This window comes from Malus domestica, chromosome 13, assembly GCF_042453785.1.
Source record: "Malus domestica chromosome 13, GDT2T_hap1".
Taxonomy (NCBI): domain Eukaryota; kingdom Viridiplantae; phylum Streptophyta; class Magnoliopsida; order Rosales; family Rosaceae; genus Malus; species Malus domestica.
Window position 1 is genome coordinate 5,985,693 of NC_091673.1, and position 25,509 is coordinate 6,011,201.

At 37.0% G+C, this 25,509-nt stretch overlaps 2 protein-coding genes across 2 annotated transcripts; both read right to left on the reverse strand.

The window, feature by feature from the left end:
• Window positions 1-5,225: 5,225 nt before the first annotated feature.
• Window positions 5,226-10,635, reverse strand: LOC103451949 (potassium transporter 6-like). Its single transcript, XM_008391400.4, has 8 exons — window positions 9,144-10,635; window positions 8,560-9,049; window positions 8,217-8,270; window positions 7,480-7,740; window positions 7,333-7,385; window positions 7,025-7,148; window positions 6,680-6,934; window positions 5,226-6,500 (listed from the first exon to the last, which is right to left on the reverse strand). Exons 1-8 carry the CDS (start codon window positions 9,249-9,251, stop codon window positions 5,449-5,451), a joined length of 2,397 nt encoding a protein of 798 aa, XP_008389622.1. The 5' UTR covers window positions 9,252-10,635; the 3' UTR covers window positions 5,226-5,448.
• A 10,252-nt stretch (window positions 10,636-20,887) lies between these two features.
• Window positions 20,888-25,464, reverse strand: LOC103451951 (putative potassium transporter 12). The gene is made up of 9 exons (XM_008391403.4): window positions 24,946-25,464; window positions 24,256-24,484; window positions 23,887-24,135; window positions 23,530-23,580; window positions 23,115-23,375; window positions 22,937-22,989; window positions 22,731-22,845; window positions 22,348-22,602; window positions 20,888-22,074 (listed from the first exon to the last, which is right to left on the reverse strand). The coding sequence occupies exons 1-9, from the start codon at window positions 25,213-25,215 to the stop codon at window positions 21,014-21,016; spliced, it is 2,544 nt and encodes an 847-aa protein (XP_008389625.2). The 5' UTR covers window positions 25,216-25,464; the 3' UTR covers window positions 20,888-21,013.
• Between the last annotated feature and the right edge of the window lie 45 nt (window positions 25,465-25,509).

A 25,509-nucleotide genomic window follows, 5' to 3' on the forward strand; every position in this document is an offset into this window, starting at 1 on the left:
TGTACCATACTTGACCAATCCCGAAACTACTGAGCACCGGTCAACGTTATACCATCAATGACCCAGAAGAGTTTCCCTCCAACCATGAGGCCAATCATAGCGCGACACGTGTCGACATCAGAAGCCAATCATATCGCGACACGTGTCAACATCAGAAGCCAATCACAACACGACACGTGTCAATGTCAGAATGAAACTAGAAACTCTCTTCTATAAATAGAGATCATTCTCTCACAATATTTCCTAATGTCATTTGTACTAAATCATTCACTAGTACTCACTAAAGGAGAGCTTGAACCTATGTACTTGTGTAAACCCTTCACAATTAATGAGAACTCATCTACTCCGTTGACGTAGCCAATCTGGGTGAACCACGTACATCTTGTGTTTGCTTCTCTGTCCCTATCCATTTACATACTTATTTACACTAGTGACCGGAGCAATCTAACGAAGGTCACAAAAACATTTTCTGTTGTACCAAAGTCTTCACTGATTTTGTGCATCAACAAAATATATTAGGATAAATGAAATGAAAATGAAATTTATAATGAAATAAAATTAATACATTAAAATTTAAGAAGAAAAAGAGAAATAATTAAAAAAAATCAAAATATAATTAATAAATGAGGTTATTAATGTATCAAGTGTCACATCCCACCTCGAGCCCCCACTACATCCTGGGCTCGACTCCACCGTAACACTATGCTTTGGGCCCCGACCACGCTCTCACGGTTTTGTTTTTGGGAATTCACACGAGAACTTCCTAGTAGATCATCCATCCTGGGATCGCTCTCGCGCGAACTTGCTTAACTTCAGAGTTCCGATAAAACCTGAAACCAAAAGTTCCCAAAAGGTCTCATGCTAGGTAGAGATAAGAATATACACATAATGATTACATAATCCACTCCCCTGGGAGATGTGAGATGTTACATCAAAGGACTAAAATTAAATTTTGATCTTACTCATGGTTTTAATCTAAAAGTCATCTTTGCCAAGGATTAAAATGAAGTTTTCTATTCATAATTTATAGAATAAATAATAATACAAATTACAATTGTCCACAATGCGTTTTTCATATTTTGAAAACGCTGCATTATAATTTCATTTTCAATGGAAGAAAAAACATTGCTCTCAATATAAATTATCACGATATCACTCAATCATTGATCTCTCATTTGGTTACAATGAATTTTCACAATTTTCAAAGTGAAAAAGGCTCTTTCTGCTGAAGCAATAGCAATCAGTAGAATCAAAGTCAATATATTAGCAATACACATAATATACTCTATTCCTCCCCATTTTTTTTGCAAGACTACCGATTTCTTTCAATTAAGAAAATTAACTATTTAAAAGCATATCAAGAATATAATGCTTAAGTTGATATTTTTTTTTTTTTTTTAAATTTGAGAACGAGAACTCCTGTTTGAGGCATCAAACAATTGGAGGTCATGTATGAAAGACAACTCTAACCTTCAAGGGATAACACTCAAGTCATCTATAGAGATCATCAGAATTTGTAGGTCAACTAAACCCACTTGCTTCATAATGGATCCGTCAATAAATATTTGATACATCAAATATCATAATATAAATAATTTAATATAAAAAAATATTTAACTATTTATGTTATAATACTCTGTATGTCAAGCCGTTTTTTCGACATGCTTAAAAATTTATGTGAGGCTGGGTCAGCTCGATAAAAGCCTGACTCGGCGAGCGTGACCCAATGCGCACCACTTTCATAGCTGGCATTTAGGATAAGGTTAAATGGGACACTTGAGCCACGCTTTTACCAAATCACCATAAACCTTTTCACTTTTTATCAATATTGCCCCTTTTATAGGGGTTTTTTTTTTCTTTTGTTTTTTTCCTTCAATTGATTGTATGTTTATTATTAAGAATAAGTATGCAAAGTATTGACATTTTATTCCCTTAATCTCTAATTCAGATGCTTAACAGGGAAGTTACCTAAGATGATATCTTGTATTGTTTTTTATTCGATATTAATACCTTAGTTTCTCAACTAGGGGAGGTGAAGTTTCTGTTTATTCAATGCAGTGCAACATTGTTGCGCACGAGGTGTCTTCACATGGTGCTTGCATGGTGGTTCTTTCTTATAGGATGCTCTTGACCCATAATTTGTTTTTAATATTCTCGCATAAGATGTAAACATTCCAATTAAAATTTAGTAAAGTCTATCCTTTAACAACAAAAAAACAAAAGAAATGATTATGTATCATTTTTTTTATTTCAAGTAAACATCATAACACGCGAGATTTTGCATGCAATGAGATACAATAAATATTCATATAATAAGTAATTACATACTGCCGTTGAGATGCTAATCGCACTGACAATATTTGAATTATTGTCTTTCTAATATAATTAGTTTTATGTGATATATAAAACAATAAATGTTTTTTTTTTTTTTTTTTTTTTTTAGCGTTTGCATTTAGAACATAGAAAAGGACTAATGCGCATGCGCTTGTATTTTTGTATAGGCAAACATATGGTACCGTTGAATAACATGAGCTAAAATTTAGAAACTTGTTTAAAATGATGATTTTGGAATGGGCACGCGTGTTAGATCACTTTTGATCTTGATAATATTTTTATGTCTTTGTACTCAGATTCATTTTGCTTTTTAATTACAAAAGTTTTTTACATGAAAAACAAGTAATGCAATGAATGATATAGACAGATAAGGACACCCGATCTTTATCTGTAATTGCACCACATCATCAAATTCTAGAGTCTTAAAAAGGCTAACAAATACTTCCATTTCAGGGTAATTTTGGAAAAGAAAATGTTCTAGAATATGGTTTCGGACGTCGCTTCACACAATTTTAACTACGTTTGGTAAAATTTCCCCCAAAAGCAATGGCATGCATGTAATTATACCCAAGACGAGGTGCTGTTGTTGTTCAAAATCAAAGTGGATAAAATCAAGCAGACAAGGATTTCCTCCAACTTTCCCCCCCACTGCCCGAGTACGGATCCATCGACACGTGGAGCACTAAAAATGTCCCCAGCTGGGGGCCACCACAACGATCTTACCCCGCGCGGGACCCGCGGCCACCAACGCCACCACCATCCTTAGGCAGCCGTCCACGTCGGCCAACCTCCCCCGAACCGACAGGGAGCACACTCTCGTGACACGCGTATGTCACGTCATTTCTAAGTCAAACAAGTGGAAGTCTCCGTGGGCCCGGGTTTATCCAGACGCCGCGTTTCGTGGGGAGTTTAAAAGAACGGGTTCGGCTTGGTGGGGCGGGAGCTTCTCTCCCAATCCGAAACCACAATAGAAGCATTTTTGCTCACTGTCATTCAATGTAATATATGCTTACCATCCTATTTATCATTATTAGATAAGTTTGAATTTTAAAATTTATGTAGTAGATAAACACAAATATTAAACTTCAAATTCATCTAAAAATAATAAATAAGATAATGAACAAAAATGCACTCAACCACAATGGGCCGTGGATCCACGGGCCAGGTCCACCTACCCGACGTTGAATGTTCCAGACGTGTCTTTCACGCTATTGGATTCCAAAACCCTTAAACAAATAATCTCCTTTTTCCTTTTATTTTATATGTTTTTTTATTTTATATATATATATATATATATATTTATAAATACTATTTTTTATACTTAAAAAATATATATATTTGTATTTTCTTGGCGTCGATGGTAGAGAGAAGTTGCGTCCAGGCTTTTTATTTTTTATTTTTTTAATTGTCTGTCGTGAGTTGTGTGATTGGTTTATCCACAACGGTTTTTCTATTTTCTTTAATTAATTTTTTTTGTGAAGTATTTAATGTGTATATGAAGCATGGTGTAAAATGTAATAATAACATTTCTCTCCCGACAGAGTGATTAACGATGGAAGTTAAGGTGATCCACCATGTTGAGGGCAATGTATTAAATATCGATGATATTGGAAATATCGGTAGTTAAAAAACACGGAAATTTCGATGAAAATATCGGGATATTATCGATATCGAAAAAAATTGAATAAAAACCACGGAAATTGTAAGAAAAACTTGGAAATTTTTATTGAAACTTTGCAGGATGTTTATTTAGTCAATTATCTATTAGTTTATCACAAAAAATTGGAAGGAAATGCATTGCATGATAGATATAACTGATTTAAGTTGGTTATATAGCGAGCTGGCAAATATTGTGAGTGTAGAAAATATGTAGTAATTAATGAAAGAAGTTTAAACACACCATAATCATTTATATATAATGAATTAGTACAATATTTTACATTTTATACATTGCATGATAAGATACATGAGTGACTTAGCAAGGTCTAAAATATCGATGATATCGGAAATATTTGGTAGTCCAAAAATACAGAAATTTCGATGAAAATATCGGGATATTATGGATATTTTAGACCATGGTTGAGGGACATGTTGAAACAAACGAGTTAAAAAGTCGGGGGCGTTAGGAAATCCAACGGCTTTCCATTCCCCACCGTCCCTGCCGTTGAAAAGCAACGGCTGCGTTGCTGCAACAGGGCCACCATTGTTGGCCATTCTCCTTTCGTCGCTCGTGTATTACACACACTTGATAGAAAAATAATAAAATAGTGGCTCACGTCAATCTATCGTTGGCACATGCACGAACTTGAGAAGTATGGGCTTTTGAGCGGAATGTTGGAGAGGGTTTTTTTGGGCTAAACGACAACGTTGTTGCCCTTACCCTTACCTTTAACATTATATATATTTAATTTTATCAATTTTTGATGTGTTGTATTCTTCAGAAACTTCTATACAGCTCTCCAAAAGAGCACAGACCCACCTGCAATTTCAAATGCTTTGGTTTTTAATTTGGCCCAACTGAAAGGAAATACCCTTAAAAAATAGTTTCCAAGGGCTTCTAGCCAACATCAGTAACTGGCACTTAAAAGTGCAATGTGAACAGGCCTGCTTATCAATGACCCACTTACTGGCCCAACACATGCGTCGTTGAGTGTCAGCAATTGCATACAACTATTTCTAATCACGTAACTAGCCATGAAATAAAGAGATGTAGACACGGTTGTGCAACAGATCTTGCAGTTGAAAATAACCACCTAAATTTAGCGTCTCGCATATCTAGATGTTGCCAAATTGACTAGAACAATATACTCTCCACTCTACATCCCAGTTCGAACCCCCTATTGTACTAGTTCAAATTAGATTAGAATCTCGCTCGAACAAAACAAAAGAGATTATAGTGTGGGAAATTTGGGTTATCTATATTATATATGACACTATTCTCGTTGTCCTGCTGAACAATTTCTTTATCTGAGACCCAAAAAAAAAAAAAGCACCAGTTCATCCTCTCACGTCACAAAACCAAAATGGAGGATGACTGAATTTCTGGATATCCTTTGCAACCTGTCGCGTTACAAGATGTACAATTTGCCCTATAAATTCGTCGTGTAATCTGAATCATACATGGTAAATCATCCCTACCTCCAGCGCAGACGCATGCGGTACACTGAGTGCATAACTGGATGTCCTGCTATTCCTTCTCAAGAATTCATATCCGTAGTTGATTGCAAAGCTTCGCATGAAACTAGATCCTTTCTTTGCATTCGTGTATGTGTTCCCAACTATGTACACTATTCCAGCTTCCCGAGCTTCCATTAGCTCCTGCAGTTCCTCCCTTGTGCCCGTGTTGATCTTTGGACTCTCCGGAACAATGAATCTTACCTTCTTCCTTCGTTGAGCCACTGGCGGAGATCTTATTTCTATCTGCCCTGATGGGCTCATTTCCACGTTGATGTTCTCGCTCATCTGAATCCCATCTGCATGAGTGGAGCGTGTGCCAACGACCGTCATTTTATCATCTTCCTTGCCCGCATCTTCAGCTGCAACAGAGAATTCAGTGCTTCCTGAGCGTATGAACTCTGCTATGCTGCACATAAGATCATTCTCAAACTCCATGTCATCTTTGTGAACATCGCGATATCCATATCTCACAATGCACCTATAGAGCCGATACTCCTTTGGGCCAATTTGACCCACCAGAAACCGTTCCTCGGGTCTAACATGGGGGACTGGGACGGATTTGATGCAGAGGAAAACTAGGACCTGGTGGAAGGCCGGAAGGTTGGTGACAAAGTGGGAGAAGATTGCTGGAATTCCGGATACAAGATCGGTGTGTATGAGGCCAATCCCACGGACTCGTACAATGCCAAGGCTGGGGCCAAGGCTAAGCAGCCAGTTAATGGAGACCTTGTTTTGGACTTCAAACTCATACTTTTTAATTGTGCCGTAGTGCCAAACGTACATGACGAAGAAAAAACAGAGAGCAAGAGCAACGGGAACCCAGGCTCCCTCAGGAAACTTTACAAGAGAAGCCGAGAAGTAAAGAGCTTCAATTGTGCCGAAAAAGACCACGAAGCCAATTGCAACAAAGACACTCTGCTGCCAGCATAGGACAATAACTAGGGACATTAAGCACGTGGTGACCAGCATCACCGAGATAACTGCAAACCCTGTTCGACATGAAGCTTTAGGTTAAGTAACTTCCACACGAAGGCATCAACATATAGGGATAGCGAAAAGTTAAAATCCAGCTGATAGATGCAGAAGTATTAGGGTTTAGGGTTTACTAATTTCTAAAATGGAATATCAAACATTAATGGTTTTTTCAAATTTGTAAACGATGCCATACCTGAAGCATTACCCATGCGCTTTGTGTCTCTAAAACCAATAGTAACAGCCAAACACAACACCATCAAGATCCAATTGATTTCCGGGATATAAACTTGACCATGGATTTTGGATGATGTATGGACTATTTTGACTCTTGGGAAGCAATCCAGGGCAGAACATTGCTTGATGATTGAGAAAGTTCCAGTGATGATAGCTTGGCTTCCTACTACGGCAGCAAGTACAGCTATTACCAGAACGGGCCATCTCAAATTTTCTGAGGAGTGGCGGGGTTTGCTAGATTAGCTAAGAAGTTGCATATTTTTCAAATCTAGAATCTTCCTGCTAAACAAATGAAGGTGTCTACCTGGTACAGATGGGTAAAATCCAATCTGAGAATTTTTCCCAACATTGTGATGTGAAGATATGTAGGCAGCTTGTCCCATATATGCTAGAACCAAAGCTGGATAAACCAAAGAGGTGAACGCAATCTGCAAAAATGTGAATATTTACCAGGAAAGTAATCGTTTTGCTAATTGTACCAGGCTGAATAAGTGCGGACTGTGTGCTAAAGTTTTACTACTGAAGTGCCGAACCACATTTATACAATCATTATCAGTACTGCCATATCAACTCTTTTCGGATAGTGTAACAAGCCGTGCAAAAATAAGATACCTGAATGGACAATTGTGTAAAGTGTCCAAGATCAGCAAACATGGCTTCTGAACCTGGAAAAGTTAAGTTGTGCATTAGAGAAACAGGTAAACCACTTTGCTTCCGAGGAAATATATACGTGAGTCAATCCTATACATGCATACTTACCTGTTATACACAACATAATTCCGCCGAGGGACATCCAGCCCCCTTTCTGAGTTTTCCTTAAAAATTTGTACATATAGTATGGAGAAAGTGCTTTGTACACACTCGGATTGAAGTGAAGTATATTATAAACACCGATCGCACTGATGCATAGAAGCCATATCAGAACTATAGGAGCAAACAAGAACCCGACCCTGTGAGTTCCATAATGTTGAAGTGCAAACAGGCCAATCAAAATGATGCATGCAATTGGAACTTCTACATCTGCATAAAGATTATCAAAATTTCAGGAGGAAGTATAAGGCAAAGCATTGATCTTTATACACCAGAGTGAAATCAAACTGTCCACTCAATTACACAACGAGATTTATGGAGGCCGACAATTAAGGAAAAAAAAAACCTTATCGCGTTAAGGACCAACAATACCAGACAACTAAAGTATGGATAAGTCACAATTAACTTGAAGTACAAGGAAATTATGATTGGTAAAAGATGAAATGCACCGTGGAATTCCGGAAAGAGGAAAACAGCCGGTGTATTAAGGTGCAAAACTCGGTTATTCAATTTTACTCTTATGAATCCGACGAAACAAGTTGGAACAAACCGGACCAATTTACGGCTTCAAGCCCAAAAACTCCGAAGAAAAAAAGTTCACTAAATAAGAAATCTCTACTTGTATCGAAGCTCAAAACAAACTGCTAAAGCTTCAAAAGTGATTGTGCTATAAAAAGTTCTCTTACATTTGTGATGCTTTTCGGACATGGAAAGCTCAAGCCCTGAAACCGCAGAAAAAACTGCAGCGATTTAAAGCAAAATTCCAGTTAGTCTCTAAAGAAAAACACACAAAATTCCAACTTTCACTCCAAAAAACCCAAAAGCAATAAACTAAAAGGGAAACTGGCTAGAAATGATCAGAAGTCAAATCCTAATTGTAGAATTGATCAAAATTAAACATCGACGACATATCAATTGACGTTATAGCGATCAGATATCGATGACATACTGTAAAGCTGATCATTTTAGCAATTTGTATTTGAAAAATGATCATTTTGGCCAATTTTCCAAATTAAAACCCAAAATTACCAGAAAGAGCCGGCGTGAGAACACCGTCACCAATCACCATGCAAGTTCCAATCAAAGCAAGAACAAGCAAAAATCTCTGCAGCACCTTGTGCCTCTCCAGAGTCGACTTCAACCTGGACCCGATGCTCGACTGCAGCGCCGTCCCGGCTCTTTCCTTGTTGTAATCGGAGAGCTCCTCGTCGGCAGACTGGCTGTTGGGCAGCGAGCTGACTCGGGCGTGTCGACACAGCAGCGAGTACAAGGCGAATGTTCCTCCTTCGCCATTGTCGTCTGCTTTGAGCACAATAAACACGTACTTGAGAAGGGGGATGAGGGTGAGAGTCCAGAATACGAAGGACAAGACGCCAAAGATTTCTTCGTTGGTCTCTGAGTGATCGATATCTTCAGCAAATGTGCTTTTGTAAACGTACAGAGGCGAAGTGCTCAAATCGCCATAGACGACGCCGAGGCTCTGGTAAGCCAGAGTCAGAATTGTCTTCCATGATTGTTTCTGCAACACAAGAAAACAGCAATTTGATCACAAAACTCAATTGGGTTTTCATCATTGCGAAGAAAAAGTATGAAATCAAAGCAAAATACTGCACCTTTATATGGTTTTGATAAACCCCAGTTTCCTGATCCATGGCGGGTGGACTCAGTGATCGAGCAGAGCCATGTTTTGCTTCAGATTGGGGAGAGAAAACGAAACCCATTTAGCAAAAACAGCCTCCCCAAGTTATATGCAGAGAAAAGTCACATTCTTTTGGTGTTCGTTAAATTGCAAAAAGATGAAATGGATTGTTTAACTTATTTACTCAGCGACTTTCTGAATCTCTGAAAAAGAAACCCACAAAAAAACAGAAGAAAAACTCAGCGGAAAAACAAAGTTTCTGCAGAAAACGCCTCCCCAGAAAAAATTTCTGAAAAACTGAAAACAAAAGGAGCGTTACAGGAACACGAAATTGGCTTGTAATAATCTGCAGGGCGAGAGAGAAAGATTGTTTCTTTTGATAAAATAATAGTTTACAGATATAAAAATTAAAGAGGGAAATGTAGACAGCAGGTGAACAACCAGAAAATGGAGAACAAAAACACGAAATGCCAAAAGACGGTGGTGCCTTCCTTCTACTCAGTAGTCACTTCTGTATAAAAAATATTAGAATATCTGGCTTTAAGCTTCTCTCTGAGAGCAGAGGGGAGAGAGAGAGAGAGAAAGAGAGAGAGAGAGATTTGTTTTGTGTTATTTGTTGTTGTATTGTAGTTGGTGGAATTTTTGCGTTGGGGCTTTTAAAGTCCACTCGGTGGCTGTTGAGAATGAGAGAGTGGTGAAGTGAGTTTCTTCCGATTTCCAGCAGCCAAATTAGGAGTTGCGATGGAGGTTTTTTTTTTCTTCCAAATCTAATGGTTTTTTTTCTAAATTTTAGGTGGTTTGACTCAGAAATGGCACTGTGATTGCTATTGAATGTCTTTAAATTTTGATATTTGTGTCTATTTATTTTACAAATTTTACAAATTAAATTCATCTAACACATTAAATTCGTCACCAAAGTGCCAAATCAGGATATAGCCACGGGATCCAAAAATCCTCACCATCCCGTGCAAATATATACAAACACAGTAATATATGGAAAAGGGGTGAAGCTAAGGGGGAATGTGACTTTGCCTGAAGTCGCAGAACGCTTGGCCTCAAGGGAAAGTCGGCATGCCGGTCGTGGGAAGGAAAGCGGAGTAAGGAAATGGATTTGGCATCTATCTTTGGTTCGTCGTTTGTGGGTTTGAGTAGAGGGTGGGATGAGGATGGCATATGAGGAGGGGAGGTAGAGGGAAGAGATGGGGAGGATGGAAGTTGGGTTTGAAAAGAGACGACAAGGAAGATAGGAAATGTGGAAAACTAAGGAAATTAAGGCATAAAAAACCGACGATAAACGTCGGAGAAGTGGCGAAGAACGTTGGAAATAAATGTCACCGACTCTGAAACCGCCAGCCGACGGAGACGATTGAGGGCGGAGCACGGAAGGGCGAGAGCTTTTTAGAGAGAATGAGGGCTGGATGAGGCAAGAGGTAGGGAGAGGGGCAGAGTCGCATTTGGATATTCTTATTTTCGGGTTATTTGCGAATATTTAGATATTCTTATTTAACTTTCTCAGTTCTCCCTTTTATTTTGTTGCATTGTTGCATGGTGATTATTTGATCAACTTTTAAAGATTATTTATGCAAAAGTTAACTAACTAAATGTGAAAGCCTTTAATTATCTAACTGTTATCTATGAAATAGATGAATCATGTTTATTTAAACATTGAAATTTTGACAAGGTTATTCAAACGATTGAGATTTATAATTTAACTGGTTTTTTGCATGATTAATCTTTAAAAAATGTGACTTAGAAATTAGAGAGTTTTTTTTTTTTTTTTTTTTTTATCACCAAACAACATTGCATGATAAAACAAAAAAAAGCTGAGAAAATGAAACGAGAAAGTTCATGTGAGAATTGTAAGCAAACCCCTTTCATAAATTAAACTTAACAATGACTGATATTGGTTAAGGTAGATAATCAAACTAATGTGCTCGCTACTTTGCTCTTTAAGTTTGAATGGATAAGAATTCTTTTTGTAGAAAAAGAACTATACGAACCAAATCTTTTAGAAGCTTTACGAGAATAAACAAAAATAAAGAAGAATAAATTCTTATTTTCCATTTCTGCGAAGAGCCAAATGTTTCAGTGTTTGTTAATTGTTAATATTTGGTGTGACCTTTGTGTGAATTCCAAGTTCAGAAGTTACTTCTGGTATATAATTTGTCTAGTTTTTGGCAGCCACCAAACATGAATCTTGACTTTCTTGATATTTTTAGTTGAAAATATTTTTAGTTCGCTCATAATTTTGGAGTATTATTCATATCTAATTCTCATATAATTTAAATCTGGACCCGATTATTTTTGGTGGTGGGTTCAGAAAGCTAAAGCTCAATAACAAATTGGCAATGTTATTTTATTTAAAATGGTATTTGAAAGTGGTATAACTCCTCACTTTCACTTTCGTTTGACAAATAAAAATCTATATAAACGGTCTTGACTTTGTCCATTGTAAATCATTTTGGTCATTTCGTGAAAATCTGTCAATGTCTTTATTAAATTGTCACGTAAATGATCATGTGACCATCTTTTGTATTTTTGTCAAACAAACTCCTCCACTTAACGAGGATATTGACAGACTTTTCATAAAAATACCAAAACAATTTACGGTGGACTAACTCAAAGACTAATTTTATCAATTTTTATTATCAGATACCAAAATAAAGAATGAATCTCAAAGACCATCTTAGTTAAAAACCAAATAAATATCGATAAATAATACAAAGAGCAGGCAGCTTTTGAGGCTTTGGTAGTGTGATTATTTGAAAAGCCAACAAATTTAAAGTTGGATTTTGACTAAAAATCAACACGTACGTGGAGTGTTTGATAGGCTATCACCAGTAATAAGCAAGGCAAAGTGTGTGATAGGGTTCATTGAAACCAAACAAGAAAAACCCTACCATTCGGAATCTTAGACAGAATAATTCTGCATCCATTTGAGAAGGTGTTTTAAATGTCTTTCCCTTCCCACCACAAAAACAATATTTATACTACGATTGACTAACTTGTTAATAAAAATCAAATAAATATAAGGGGTTGCTATCCTATCACTAATATTATTAGTTGCAACAACTTTGTTGGAACTTTATGGCTTATTTCCCCAAGTGGCTTTTTAAGGGTAGCTCTGAAAAAGTGCTTTCAACAAATCTGAGTGTTAAACTTTTGTATAAAATTTTGATGTGAATATGTTAAGTGACTAAGGAAAATAATACAAGGTAAAGATTATAATTTTGTAAAATATGCAGAAGTATACTTGTCATTTTAAAATTTCATTAAATAGACATTGTTCACTATGCTTTGAAAAAAACATATAGTAGACCTTATTTCTGCTTTTCTATGCTTCTCCATTGTCAACGACAACTTTTTAAAAAAAAAAAGTAATTTTTTTTTATCTTATCAAACATATTTAATGTTCCAAATTTTTTTAATAACATGTTTTTTTTTAAAGAACCACACACCCAAACCAACCCTAATATGATATCCTTGATGTCTAGAAATAAAATTAATTAACCCAGGATAGGAAATAATATGATACACTTTGTCTTGATAGGACTACAATAATCGAGAGGGTTCCCTTGACCATACAAATTATTATTTTTTTCGTCAAAAGATAAATTTTGTTAGATTAGATATTAGATTAACAAACCATAGAATTCGAACCCACGTCACCATGTAAGGGCTCAATTTATTTCCATACAAAATTTAATCCTTATTAAAGCACGAAGTTTACTAATCAATTACCATTCCTTATATATAAGCACGATTATAAACGGTTGATTGACGAAAATGTAATTTCATTTTATACGGTAAGACGTACATCATTAGTGGATTGTCAATAGCACATTTTCTTAAGAAAAATAGTTTGTAACTAGTGTTTACCAATAACCCTAAACTAAGTGAACAAATAGGGTTCTTATTCTGTTCCAAAAAAAAAAAAATAGGGTTCTTCTTCTTGCTTTTATCACCCTTTTTGGCTGTTTTGAACTTTTGAAGGATGGTTGGTGACGATGAATTATATTGGATTTTTAGTTGGGTAATGCTAAGGATATTATTCATAAAATTATATTTTTATATATGAAGTCGTTTTTTATGATCAAATTATCACGTGTCATTTTCTATTACTGACACATCATACGGTATATAAATTTAATTTAAAAAGTTAATTTATTTAGCATTACTTTTTGTAGTCAATTAATCATCAAGCTAACTATGCCTTCTAGATTATGCACACTATTATTAGAAAGAGGATCCTCTCCGGATCCACTTTGTGGGGATTCTAGGGTTCCCCACATCCTAGCCGTTCATTGTACATCGTGCGGACAGTTTTAGTCAGATACTATTTGTGTTTAATTTTAAATAAAAAAAATCAAATAATTTATGATCGCACGATATACGATAAATGATTAATATGTGAAGATTTATAGAATTCCACAAAGTAAAATTCGAATCGGATCCAAATTCCTATTATTATTCAACCGAGTAAATTCTTACATTCTTCGTTTTACTTTTTGCAAACTGACCGTACCTGGTAAGTTTGTCCCTTGATTTATTAATGATATTAAACAGTTGAAAAGAAAGAAAGAACTGCAACAGGTCAAAAGAAGATTGCAAAATCACTCTGCTTCTTCGGAGTTGAAACAATGTAAGCACTGGCTATGAGAGTTAGTCTTGAACTGGTGTTTAATTAAGATTGATATTGAGAGTGATGTGCTTCAGATTGTTTTGGTAGTGTTGGAGTTTTCGATGAACTTGTCTTCCATGGGACCCATCATCAAAGATACCAAATTCTTGCTGTCTCTGGTCACTGAAGCTTCGGTTGCCCATATTTGCCGTCAAGCAAACTCGGTAACCCATATCATTAGTGATTTTCTTGTTAAGGATGTTTCTTTATCTTGTACCAATTAGCCTGACTGACTTTATGAAATATATGCCGTCCTGTCCCAAAAAAAAAAAAGAAAAAAAAAAGAAACAATGTATTTCTTAATGGACGTACACGTTCAATTCATGCAGCACAACAGCTCGGTTTTACCTAACTCTTTGCCCTTCTAAGAAAACAAAGAAACTTCTAGGATGCATGAATTAAACACGTGTCGTACTCCTGTCGGCTCAACACAACAGCACGTGTCCCTCATGCATGGCTGGAATTTGGAGAATGCATGCATGGCTCTCGTTTTTTTTATTTTATCAAATTAACGTGAGGGATGCAAACAGAAACACATTTTCTACTGTTGTTAGCGCATTCGCTAAGACATATATGATGAAGCAGCCATAAAGGTAGAAGGATTTATTTGGAACTTCAGCGTAAAAAATCATTTCATGCACTGAATTTCGTACAATAAATAGTCGGGTAAATTACATAGTAGTTATTCAAGTTTGATGTCTATTATAACCTTATACAACATTTTAAAAACATTTCACTTTCATACCTCACGTACTATTTTATTTCAAAATAATATATCCGTTTCATTTTCTATCAATTGATCCGTTAAGCGCTGACGTGACAGCCACATTTGTGTCACGTGGCAAAAAAAAAAAAACTTAGAAAACCCATATCCCATCACCCCACCCCCCTTGCGCCGCCCGCCGAAACCCCATCCCCTTCATCATCTTCCCCATCCGTCATCCCTCCCTGTTACCCAAATCCAAAACCACTCCTACCCATCCTCCACATCCTCCTCCGCACCCATCCTCCACCTCCTCCGCGCACCCATCTTCCCATCCCCCCTCCCCACCCGAGCCCAATCTGCAACCCAAAAAAAAAATAAAAAAACCCAACTACATCTTCCCCAACCCCCCTTTCCTGCAACCCACCCCTTTCTTCTCCCTCCCATCTTCCCCAAACCCAATGTGCACCCATCCTCCACCTCCTCCTCCTCCTCCTCCGCACCCACTACCTGCAACCTAGAAAAGAAAAGAAAAAAAAAAAAAACCCATCTCCCTTTCCTTGCAACCCATATCTTGTCTTCCCCAATGGGTGTGGATTTAAGGAGTGGGGTGTGTAGAGGAGGGAAGATGGTGGGTGCGGAGGGTAGGTGCGCGGGTGGGTGCGGAGGAGGACGTGGAGGGTGGGTGCGGTGGGTTTGTGGTAGATGGGAGGGGGAAGAAAGGGGTGGGTTGCAAGGAAGGGGGGTCAGGGAAGATGAAGACAGGGGTTTTTTTTTTTTTTTTTTTTTTTTTCTTCTTCTTCTTCTTCTTCTGGGTTGTAGGTTGGGTGGGGGAGGGAAGACAAAGTGGGGGTTGCAGGGAGGTGTGTTTTAGCTTTTTTTTAATTTTTTTAATTTTGTTAGAAGATTTAGGTTTTTTTTTTTTTTTTTTTTTTTAAAAAAAATTTGCCACGTGGCACAAATGTGGCAACCCAGTTCTTGTCTTCCCCAATGGGTGTGGATTTAAGGAGTGGGGTGTGTAGAGGAGGGAAGAGGGTGGGTGCGGAGGGTAGGTGCGCGGATGGGTGTGAGGGTGGGTGCGGAGGAGGACGTGGAGGATGGGTGCGGTGGGTTTGGGGAAGATGGGAGGAGGAAGAAAGGGGTGGGTTGCAAGGAAGGGGGGTCGGGGAAGATGAAGATGGGTTTTTTTTTTTCTTTTCTTTTTTCTTTTCTTCTTATTTTGGGTTGCATGTTGGGTGGGGGAGGGAGGGAGGGAGGAAGACAAAGCGGGGGTTGCGGGGAGGTGTGTTTCAGCTTTTTTTTATATTTTTTTAAATTTATTTAGAAGATTTAGGTTTTAAAAAAATTAAAATTTTGTTTTTTTTGCCACGTGGCACACATTTGGCAGCCACGTTAGCGCTTAACGGATCAATGGATGGAAAATGTAACGGATGTATTATTTTGAAATAAAATAGTACGTGATGTATGAAAGTGAATGTTTTAAAGATGTTGTATGAGGTTGTAATAGACCTCAAACATGAGGGACTACTATATAATTTACCCTAAATAGTCCTTTCTGGTTTTAGGGTTAGGGTTTAGGCTAATATTTTGACGTGTATGGTGGTGCAAATTGCACTTACATATGAAATAGACGAAACAATTGTACTTTGTACATACAGAGAAGCGACTGAGATGTTTACCAATATTTTCCATGATTTTATTTAATTATTTTTTTTTCATTTTGTTGCCTTGTAGGAAAAGGATTTTTGTCGGATCCTTTTCCTGCGGATCCTAAGAATCCCGTAATTATGGTCATTCATTGTACATCGTGCAGTCATAAATCATTAGGTACTATTTATATTTAATTTTAAATTTTGAAATAATTTCTTACCGTACGATGTACAATGAACGGTCACGATTATGGGATCCCTAGAATCCTGAGGAAGGTAATCTGTGTCAAATCAAAGTTGTATACATTTTACATCAATGGCTCGAATTTTTGGTAATTTAGGGCTAAAGATTTTACTGGTTCAATCAAACTATCCAAATACTCGTATTTTGACAAAAATTAAAATTTATAAATTAGCATGTACTAATTAATTCTCCTTTTTGAATTCGTAAAATATAAATTTTGAATTTCCACATAAAAAGGACTTGGAATTTGGGACCTCCTTCCCAAGCTTAAATTCTATGTAAATATATATGTGTTATCTTCAAATTTCTATGAGTGAGAGTTTAAAAATAAAAATTTCCATCTTTTAGGTCAACCAAACAAGAAAATCCACAAATTCTAGAAAATAAAATTTCGTCATTTTGAAAATTTTTGGGGATTTTAGATCCAGGTCCAAAAAACATAGAGTGTTTTTAGGAGTGACTCCAGTTATCTAATTATATGTTTTTATTTCTTTTATACTCCTTTTATATTTTCTAAAAATAATAAAAATCTTTTAATATTATGCATTTTTCAACTCCCAAATATCTAATTAATATCTTATAAACAAAAAAAAATAATTAATATACTAACATAAATCTATCTGCAAAACATTTTACCCTAACTCAAGTAACAAATATATGAATGTATATTATACCTGTAAGTGAGATATGAAACTTAACTAAAAGGTAGAAAAAAAAAACATAATATACCTATAGGTAGATAAATACAATTAACATAGTGAGATAAGACACATTAATCTGTGACAGGTTGACTATGAAAAAGAATCTGTCATATAGGTAGATAAATACAATTAACATGTGATATAGGTTGATTATAAAAATTAAAAAAAAAATCTATAAATGGGTTAAAGCAGGAGGAAGAACAAGAAATAACAAAAAAAAATATACAAAAAGAAATAATCAAAGAGATAATTAGGAAGAAATTTGATTTTTACAATAAGTTTTTTCTTTTAAGAGATAATTATTGATAATTAAATAATTAAATTTAAAGAATTGAACTTATTTTAATAAATTGGACCATTCCTACTATTGGCTCAAAAAATTGGAGTTATATCAAGTTTCCCCAAATTTTTTAGTAATTTTAAATTTCCTTATCCAACCACAGCGTGCATCAAAATAACTTGAAAATTAGTAAAAACTTGGTTTTTGGCATGAAAAAAATTGTTTTCTCTCGTTTGGCAACCTCTATCGTGGAAAACGCCAAATTCTACGTGAAAAAATCGCGAATACACCTAAGCGGGAATTTCAGTGCGCAGAGAGATACTCCAAATTTCTGGTATGAGTTACGCTGCTCTTGCGTTGTTCACCTATTCTTGTAATCTGAACCAAAAGTTTTGCGATCTGCTCTTGTGTCGCTCTTCTTGATGTCGTGTAGATTTCCAGGTCAGTGGCTTATCTTCCTTTTCCCTTCTGATTGGTGTCTGTTGCTGGATTATTCTTTGTTCCCTGACTTTGAAGCGTCTCTCTGCGCGCCAAATTTTTCTCTTAGGTTGGATTTTGAAATAACGCCTCTATCGGTGGAAATTAAAGTTGGAAATCTCCGTGCTCAAGTTCCACTATTTTTTCTGCGCAAAATTTGGCGTTTTCCACGATAGAGGTTGCCAAATTAACGAGGGAAAACAATTTTTCCTTGCTGAAATACCGAGTTTTTATTAATTTCCGAGTTATTTTGACGCATCCAAACACAGTGTAACTGAAAACTCATTTTTGTATGCAAGTTATGAGAGTAGTGTATTTGTTATATCGTACCTAATCGGTTATCCAAATTACTTTATTAGGTAACAATTTATAATAGTTTATGTCAAGGAATTTTGAAGTTAGGTTCGAGTTTGCATGCATGGGAGGAGAGAGGCATTAAAAAAATGAGAGTCGGTATCAAAACCAGAATTCAAGCTATGCAGCACATATGCATGAATCAAATTAATTAAATGATTACAATTCAGCATGGGGGATTAGGTAGCTAGATTTAACCTGCACCAAGAGCATGTGTATATAATAAATTAAGTAACATAATTTTGTCTAATCACAACGATTTTAGGTCAAGAAGCACCGGATCACACAAATTAATTAATTAGTAGTTGTTTAATTAGCTAGTTTCAGCTCTTATAAACCATATAGGGTTTGTAAATGTTTGTGGTCCATGGATAGCGATGGATCCAGTAGCCTGTTGGCTCTCAAATAAATTAGCTATAGGATTAGTCATGATTTAATCTCATTTAATTATATTGGGATCATTGTTTAAATATCGATATAGCAGGAAATATCAGTATGCAAATTTATGAAAATATCGATATCAGTTGCCTTCGACGAAAATACTCAAAAAAATTCAAAAGTTCGAAATCTGCAATGCGTTCGAAAATTGAAATAATAGTATACGGATGATATTTTTAGCTATTATCAATGAAGGTAATATAATATATTTTATAAGAATTGATTGGGTTACGAATCCCAGGCCTGCTTGACTGTGAGATCTCACAGAGATGAAAGTTGACGAAGTGATCCGGGAGTCTTGTGTGGAAGGGCTCTCGCTCGATGGTTCTCTCGCAAAATTTTTGTAGTGAGTCAATAAACATTGTTGATATTCATCAATTTTCCAATATCTCGCCGATACACGATGAAGTTTATATTTCACCCCCCCCTCCAACGATTATCGACAATTTCATAGGTATTTTAAACCCTGATTGGGATCCAATAGATAAGAACTGTCAGCATTAGTCTGTGCAGCCAGTAATTGTTTATTATAGAAGGAAATGCAATACAATCCTTCATCACATGTAGATGACTTTAGGTCGTTGGTGTACTCGTCTGAGTCACGACTAAAGAAGAAACCTAAAGATCAATGGTTCTCAATCATTCACACATAAAACTTGCATCCATCAACGATGTGGTCTCAGCAAAGCTCACTCGTTGAAAATTTGATTAAAAACTATATGATTGGTTTATGGTTGGACTCTAATGGCCCTTCAAAGCTTAACAGGACCGTTTACACCCGTTGATTATCGAAATAATGCTGGATTAAAATGCCCTTAATTATTCAATTATTCTGAGACACATGGGTCACTTAATTATCTTATAGAGTCTTAATTATCAACTAACATCTGACTTTTCACTAATTAGAAGAAGTTTTCAGCTTCCACGGATTTCAGTCCAGAAAAATTAGTTTTCATGAATTTCTTATGAAAATTCAACGAACAAAAAGCAATTTTTAAGTATCTAAACTCTCAAGCGTGCTTTGTTTCCTCACGTTTTAGGAGTCATGACACGTGGTGGATCTAGCGGTTGACTGGGAACGAGTCTGAGAGTTCCCCAATCTAATTGATGATGCAAAGTGCAAACCCTACTCATCCTCCTCTCTTATCCATTTACGACATCCTCTCCACTTCCATTCTTTTTTAAAGTATAATCCAACTTCCCCCACACGCAAACTCCACTAAGAGTCCTTGTTGTTTAGGATGCCTTTAGAATGGCTAAAAGCGATTATGATAACAAATAGATTGATATGAGTGTGATTTCAAATTACAAGGTATGAATGAGATTGCTTTTAGAAGAACTAAACGTGTTTTTCGACGCTCAAAAACGCTTATGACTGTGTTTGACAATTTTTTAAAAAAGTGATTGTAGAAGTGTTTTCGAGAGAATCACATGAATGCTATTTCATGAAGCACTTCATAAAACACTTGAAGCGACCCCAAACACGTAGTCTTATACATAGTGCTCTTTTGAAAGGTGACCTTTCTAAAGCGTTTTTAACAAAATTCTTATAAACATAAATGCTTTCTATAAGGGAATAGGATCATCTCTGGATCCTCTTTGTGGGGATCTAGAGGATCCTTCAATTGTGTCCTTTAATCGTATATCGTTAGGCCAGTTTTCGTTCGGTACTATTTATATTAAATTTTAAATTAAAATTTTAAAATAATTTCTAATCGCACGATATACGATGAGCGGACACGATTAATTAATCATCCGGATCCCACAAAGAGGATCCGGAGAGGATCCTATTCCTTCTATAAGAACCCTCAAGCACGCACTTGCATGAGTTGGCCTTCTTATTAAAACGCACTGCGTGAGAAATGTGGCTTGATTATATTTGTACATAAAAATATTCTTTAGGGTTTATTCTAAATGTCGATACTTTTCCACCAATAAAAATAGGTTGCCACTTTTGCCTAAAGCCCGACAAGAAAAATAAACCCAACAGAGCTTCTTGTACGCAAGAACTACTTTGGTTGGTGTTGAAAAATGGACCAAAACAAAGACAAGAAAACACAAAGAGACCAACAGAAGAACTCACATTCAATTGGCCCGTTAAGGAGGCGGTATTGCAAACAAATCACGAGATACCACATATGGTATGGTCAGTCGGTTTGAGATACCGTCACCAGAGCGTCTTAGTTGCATGTTTCTCTGAAGGATGGGGAAATTTATGATGCAATAATTGTCTTACAGTGTCTCACATAGAGGTTGCAATAAGCAGCAGATAAATATCCATAAAATGAGATAAATTCTGCAAGTAAAAATAAATAAATCAGACCATGTAAGTCATACCGACTTGCATGATGTTCATGTGAGGCACACTCATATTTGCAGGACCTGCTCTGCAGTTCCTCCTCATGAATGCATAGAAGTAGTTTATGACTAGCTTCTTGAAGAAAAACGAGTTCTTCTTTGCCCTCACATCTCCGTGCGCTAGCAAATACGTAAATCCTGAATCCATTGCTTCTCGCAGTGCTGAGAGCTCATACTCCAGACCGGGGTCTTCATTCGATGACATCACACTAGACGGCAACGTTTCAGCAACAGCAGTTTCTTCTGAGGTTGAAGCTCCTCCTACCTCCAGTGATCTTCCATTGTGCATCAATGGAATCCTGAGTTCCTCAATCTCATCACCTCCTGGGACTCCCAAATCCCTTGACCTGGGAGAATCATTGTCAAAGTCTGAGTCATTTAAATTGCTCTCCAAGGCAATATCTTGAGCTTCCTTCCTCAGAAACTTCTCCAGGCTTTCAACTAGAAGTTGTTCAAATGAATGGTGATCTTCCTTCCGGATATCTTTGTAACCGTATCGGGCTACACAGCGGAACATATGGTAGTCTTTTGGGCAAACTCTTCGAAACAGAAACCTTTCTTCCTGAGGAACCACTGGGACAGGGACATACTTAATGCAGACGAAAACTATAGTGGAGTGGATAGCTGGAAGACTTAGAAGGAACTGCACAAAAATGGATGGGATGCCTTGGACAAGCTCACTATACAGCAATCCAATTCCTGGGACTCTAACAGTCCCTAGTGTGGAGCCAAGATCAGTCATGGAGTCCATGGATATCTTCTCCCTTACCTCGCTTCGGTACTTCAGCACACTCCCATAGTTCCAAGTGTACATCACACAGAGGAAGCAAGAGGCGAAAGCAAGAGGCAGCCAGCCACCCTCTTTGATTTTTGATAAAACCGCACACAAGTAGACAAACTCTATCGATCCAAATACAAGTGGAAAACACAAAGCTAGAAACAAGTTGGTTTGCCAAATGAGAAGCATTACAAGTGTCACCAAGGTTGTGCTCACCATCATGACACCAACTTCAGCTATTCCTGCGTGAATAGATATAATTGGATTAGCAAAATTATCATTACACATTAATAGTTGGTACATCTTGACTCCTGTCCGACTAATAAAACTCATATATATTGTTGTGAGGAATATAAACTCAATATTCCTGCCTAGCGGCATTTAAAATTGTAACATATAGAATTTCATGTGATAACATTAGAATATGAATGTTGAACCAACTTCATTTCAAATATACAAATATCTTTGGCTTTGGACAAAATTCTTATAGGAAGGAGAGGAAAAGGATAATTCACCATATGCATTGGCAATCTCTGTGGTGCTTCGAAAGATGGAAACCACAACTATGCACATGATCATTAAAAACCAATTGATAATAGGGATATAAATTTGGCCCATTCGCCTCTTTGAGGTGTGAACTATCTTTAGCCTTGGGAAGCATCCAAGAGCCATTGATTGCTTAACACATGAAAATGTAGCAGATATCATCGCTTGGCTGGCAATCATCGCAGCAAGGGTAGCTACCACAAAGACTGGCCAGAAAAGACTATCTGTTTGTTCACAAGATTGGGGAACCATAAGTGTCAAACTGAGGAACCAAATACAGAGAGATGCCCCTTTACGAGACAGTTAGAGTGGAGTTGAAAAGAATGGTAGCCAAGATGTTGGAAAGTGTCACCTGGCACAGAATCATAGAATATTCTAGCCGAGGAATCAGGGTGTTTCATCAGATAAGCAGCTTGGCCCATGTAAGCTAAGAGAAGGCAGGGGAACACCACAAAGCTGAAGGCAACCTGCACAAGATGTATAGATTATACGATGCTCTTCGATAAATAAAATGTATGAAGCTATTTCAAGGGAGAGAAAGGGTATGCATTGGCCAACCTGAATGGCTCGCACAGAGAAATGTCCTAGATCAGCAAACATAGCTTCGGCTCCTGAAACAGCATAACCACTAATGCATTTGGGAAGTTTCTTTACTATAAATCCATAGGAGAAATTGAAAAGGGAAAAACAAATGGCTCTCATTAGAAACCTAACGGGAGTTAAAGGTGAGATATACCTGTAATGCACAAAACACAACCACCAAGAGCGAACCATGCTTCCTTATTGTTCTTCTTGAAGAAAAAATAAATATAAGCAGGATTGAATGCCCTCAGGACTGTAACGTCATACTTCACTAAATTGTAGATTCCAATAGATGCCAGGCTGAAGAACCACAAAGCAAGTATTGGAGAAAACATGACACCCACTTTTCCAGTCCCAAACCGCTGTATGCTGAACAACACTAGGAGAATTACAATCGAAACAACAACCACAGCATCTGCAATTAAAATCAATCAGATTATGGGCCATACTGTCCGCAACTTATAAGTTATACTTGTGTTTCCCCTTTCAATTCTATCCCAGGTAAAAAAAATAGTTAAGTAAACAAATGAACCACAGATTCTCTGTCAGACTAAGAAAAAGATACTCACTTGTACCAAAACCTGGCAATTCACCTTGCAGGCCACTCACAGCAGACATCACTATGACAACCAAAAAGAAGAAAATACATCAGTATACTCTCCTACACAGATACAATGGAAAACATTCGTATAATGTATGAAAATGATTGTGCACAATTTTGCAGTTTCAGCCAGGTTTAACAAAAGTCCTACTTCCTAATTGTGGTTTCCTGTCTAAGGAAGAGGAACTTGAAAACGATGCAAGAACAATCTGTGGCTGTTATTGGTAATGTGATTTCATGTCAGTAGCTGCAGCTTAAACATATTTTGTTGGCTGAGTATATGATATCAAGAATTTTCCACCTCAAGCTCAGTCAAGTAATGTACCTGATATAGCTGGGGTTAGAATACCATCTCCTATAACCATCGAAGTTCCCATCAAAACGAACAACAAGAGGATAGTTTTCAAGAATGGTCTCCTTTCTAAAGTGTCTTTTATACGCAAAGCCCTTTTCAACTCTGGAGTGGGCAATTTGAGCCTATAACTTGAGATGTATTCATCAGCTGGCTGACGATTTGGCAGCAGATTAACATTTGCATATCTGCATATCAGTGAGTACAATGCAAATGTTCCTCCTACAATTGGAAACATAAATAGTGTACAGGTTAACAAGTACTCACATGACCATATACTACCAAGCAACTAAGGACAAAATAACCAAGGACAAAATAATTGTGACACGAAAAAGTGCCTACCTTCTCCATTATCATTGGCTTTGAGAACTACGAAAACATATTTTGCTAAAGGTATAAGCGCAACTGTGTACATCACTAGTGATAAAGCTCCCAAGACATCAACATCTGATTCGATGCGCACCCTGCTGAACACATCAGCAAAGACATATAAAGGGCTCGTTCCCATGTCACCGTAGACCACGCCAAGAGTTTGGAATCCTAAAGCAAGAGTGCCCCAAACAGAATGATCCTGATTGATTAAACAAAGTTAGTAAGTCATGGATATTATCATAGTAGTATTTTCAAACACTTTACATTACAGAATTGGGAAAAGGTAATTTTGTCTGCAAAAAAGGGGTGGCAAATCATGATTCTGCTGATATACAATTTCTTAATAAAAGGTTCACATGATGTAACAAACATACCATATTACAAAGATTATTTTTTAATACAAACGATACTCTACTCCAAGCTAATATAAATTGCGGGGATGAGGATTCAAACTCAGTGCATAGGGGAGCATGTCAGCTCTAGCCAATGTGGTTACACCCATGCAAAGTAACCTTTATTCCAAATAACCAAATTTCCAATCTTACAACATTTGATGAATTTAAAATTAACCAACACATAAAGAAAAACCACTAATACCACATAAAAATGATTTATTTCACAAAAAAAACCGAAGAAAAACGTAAGGAACTGTGTTATTACCTTCAAGTGATGGCTACCAGCACCAGCAATCGCCATGGCTTCCACATCAAGAGAATCAACTCTCTTGGGCTTCTTCACAAGCCTCCTCCTGAAAGATCCTCCATACCCTTCTCCTCTGCCGCGTTCTCCATTATCAGAATGCAACGACCACGGCGGCGATTCCGAGTCCACCTCGCTCCCATCCACCCACCTCGAGTCGCTCCCTACCCCACTCCCACTTCTTCCCGCCAATCTCTCACTCCTCTCCACAATCCCATCTTCTTCTGCCATTTTTGCACAAATCCTTCAGAACAAAAATCCAATCTTTTTCTTCGAGCTTCAGTAATTGGTCATGAAATTGAATGATTTGTTGTGGGTTATATATCGTGCCTGCTGAGATGATGTTTGAGCGTGGCAGATGAGTGGGAGTGAGGACGGCGACAGCGTTTTCGAATAACGACACGGACATTATTGACATGATAACAAACAACAAACCATCCATTTATCTTCCTTCGGCTTTTCTGCTATTGGTCCATAATCATACGTCCACGCACTTTTTTCTTGTTTTATAGTATATCTTGCTTC